The sequence below is a fragment of the Pistacia vera genome, unplaced genomic scaffold (assembly GCF_008641045.1).
Source record: "Pistacia vera cultivar Batoury unplaced genomic scaffold, PisVer_v2 Contig476, whole genome shotgun sequence".
Classification (NCBI taxonomy): domain Eukaryota; kingdom Viridiplantae; phylum Streptophyta; class Magnoliopsida; order Sapindales; family Anacardiaceae; genus Pistacia; species Pistacia vera.
The window spans coordinates 52,782-55,856 of NW_022196308.1; the positions used below are offsets into that span (position 1 = coordinate 52,782).

General features: G+C 38.0%; 1 protein-coding gene across 1 annotated transcript; it reads right to left on the reverse strand.

Annotated features, from left to right (window-relative positions):
- Positions 1–602: 602 nt before the first annotated feature.
- Positions 603–1,748, reverse strand: LOC116146289. Its single transcript, XM_031431700.1, has 3 exons — positions 1,689–1,748; positions 1,142–1,639; positions 603–836 (listed from the first exon to the last, which is right to left on the reverse strand). The coding sequence occupies exons 1-3, from the start codon at positions 1,746–1,748 to the stop codon at positions 603–605; spliced, it is 792 nt and encodes a 263-aa protein (XP_031287560.1).
- Between the last annotated feature and the right edge of the window lie 1,327 nt (positions 1,749–3,075).

A 3,075-nucleotide genomic window follows, 5' to 3' on the forward strand; every position in this document is an offset into this window, starting at 1 on the left:
TGAGGAGGAAGAGTAACAAAACAGGCACAACCAAAGACATGAAGTAAGGAATAGTTAGGAACCATACCATAGAGAAGCTCATAAGGAGATTTGTTATGATGTATAGGTGAGGGTACCCGATCGATTGTGTACACATCAGTAAAAGCAGCTTCACCCCAAAACTTTTCAGGTAAAGAAGTAGAAAGTAAAAGAGCTCTTACAGTATCAAGGATATGACGATGTTTTCTATCGGCACGACCATTTTGTTGAGAGGTATAGGGACAAAAGCGATGTGACAGTGTGCCTTGTTGATTTAAGAACTCAAAGAGAGTTTTGTCATTATATTTCATGGCACTATCTGAACGAAAAACTTGAATGGTACGAGAAAATTGAGTTTGTACCATTTTGTGAAAAGTTTAGTAAACACGAACAAGCTCAAATCAATGCTGTAACAAGTATAGCCATGTATAACGAGAATAGTCATCAACAAAGATAACAAAATAACAAGATCCCCCCTCAGTAGGAGTGGGTGCAGGACCCCAAATATCAGAGTGAATCAAATCAAAAGGTGTAGTCGAAAAAGAGTAACTTATATTAAAAGATAAATGAGTTTGTTTGCCAAGTTAATAGGAAGCATAATCAAATGACTCAAAACCTATAGAACCTAGGTGACCTTGGGAGGCCAAAAGACAAACACGAGGTATAGAGGCATGACCTAGCTGAGAATGCCATAATTGGGAAAAGATGGCAGGAGCAACAATGGAGCGAGACAGATGGGATGGAAGCTGCAAAGAAGTGAGCTCGAACAGACGTCCAATCTTACGACCTATCCCAATGAGTTGACCCGTCTGTGGATCCTACACATCAACACCAGCATTAGAAAAGGTAAGCTGAAGACCTAATTCACAAAGTTGACCAACTAAAAGGAGATTTAAGGATAACTTGGGAACTTAACAAATAAGGTAGGGAAGGAAATAGACCCAATTTGACTAATAGATAAATGAGAACCATCAGCAGTATATATGATAGGATTGGGTGACAAAGTAGATTTTTGTGAAAAAATGGTGGAATCAGAGGTCATGTGATTACAACATGCAGAATCAAAAAACTAAAGAGATGTACCTAAGACGACAGACAAAGCACTAGAAGATCCGGATAAAACCTGATGAATTAATGTCTCAATGTCAATAGTAGTGAGAGTAATGGACACTGAAGAAGGCTCAGCAGCAAAAGGGGCAATTGGAGCCACGACAGCAACTTGCAACAAGGGGGCCCGAGACTGATTTTTGTTTTGCAATTTTTGACATTCTGTAACAGAGTGACTTGGATGTTTGCAGTATTTGTAGAAGACAATCTTTGAGGACTGAGAAGGGAAATGACCCGAGGCTGGAGAAGATCCAAAGATAGTCTGAGGGATGGCAGCAACAACTGAATCTGGAGTTTGCATCTTCATGGTTGAATGATGATTTTCTTCGAAAATAAGTTCAGCAACTGCAGTCTCAAGAGTGGGAAGAGGTGTGCGATGCAAAAGAGAGGCCCGAGTAGATTCAAAATCCTCACAAAGTGGCATCATAAAATGCATAAACTTACGACGATCACGATGGGTTGCAAACAACGCAATGTCATTAGAACATTTGAGTTGAGGATCTGCAGCAGAAAACTATTCCAAAGATTATCAACTTGAGAATAGAAATCAGCAATGGACTGACCTGATTCCTAACACATCTGATAAAGCTTAGTCTCAAGCTGGAGCTGCAACGAAGCATCATGAGTGCAGTTGTATCGTTTAGCAAGAAAATCCCAAGCAGGTTGAGCATTACCAAGCTTGGGAAGCAGGCTATGGATGGATGGAACATAAGTATTGATAAACCAAGACAATATTTTATAATGAATACTATGCCAATCTTCAAGCTGACATGCAAACTTATCAAGACTCTCATCATCTAGCTACTTGGGGCCAAGAATATCACTAGAAACATAACACCATAATTTTTGTCCTCTAAGAAATACTTCCATATTTTGAGCCCACATATTATAATTTGAGCCATCTAAAATGTTATCAATAGGACGAACAATGGTATCAAGGTCGGGAGAGGAGTGAGACATACTATTTTTTTTTTTTCCGGTGGTCAACAGTCAACAAGTCAACAGGTGGACTTGGGCTAGAATTTGAACCGAATGGGTTGATTTATAGGAGAAAGAAAAATGGGCTGGGAAGGCTTACTTGGATTGGGCTTGAAGTTGGGCTTGAAGTTGGCTATAATAGGCTTGATATTTCTACTAGAGATGTGTGGCGCGTGGTCAGACATATAGAATATTCAGGAGGCACGTGCGGAAGCGTATTGGGAAAATCTTGCCACAGAAACACCGATAAAATTCTCAAGACTCTATTTATGATCATATTTGATTTAAAAAAAAAAAGGGAACAAAAATCGGATGTAAAACCAAAAAAAAATCCCACTGTCAGTGTAGGGAAAGCCAAGGTTGGTGCGGAAGAAACACCAATGAAACGGCTTGCATGGACAGGAAGATCAGAGTAGTGACTCTGATACCATGTTGAAATAAAGAGAGTTTTGAGGAATCATATGATTTTGTATTTTTGTGTATCGTAAACTATATAAAGGATGCCTCTATATATAGTGGAGAAGGCTAAAGTTAATAAGGAAATACACTATATGGAAAGATTCTAACCTAGCATAATTACAGGAAATTATAGCATAATTCCGGGAATAATCATATATTCTAGGGATATTATAAGATACTAATATATATACTAACATATAGAAATTAGAAACATAAGAGCTTTTCAATTTCTGTTGAAATTAGCAAATTGTGGTTCAAGACTTCAAGCATTGGGATTATAATATGTTGTAAAAAAACAAAAACTACCCATGTCTCCTCTGAAAATTGTGATATAATGTTGTTTGCACCCTGTTGACCTCTGAATTTCCTTGTATCATCGAGGAAACTATCCACTGTTATTGAAGCCCCTTTAGAAAATGGTAAAAAAGAAGTCAAGAAGGATGTGAACGTTTCGAAGAAGAATTAATATGTGGTGTCTAAAATATGCCTACTACGTTTAAAATTTCTCAAAAT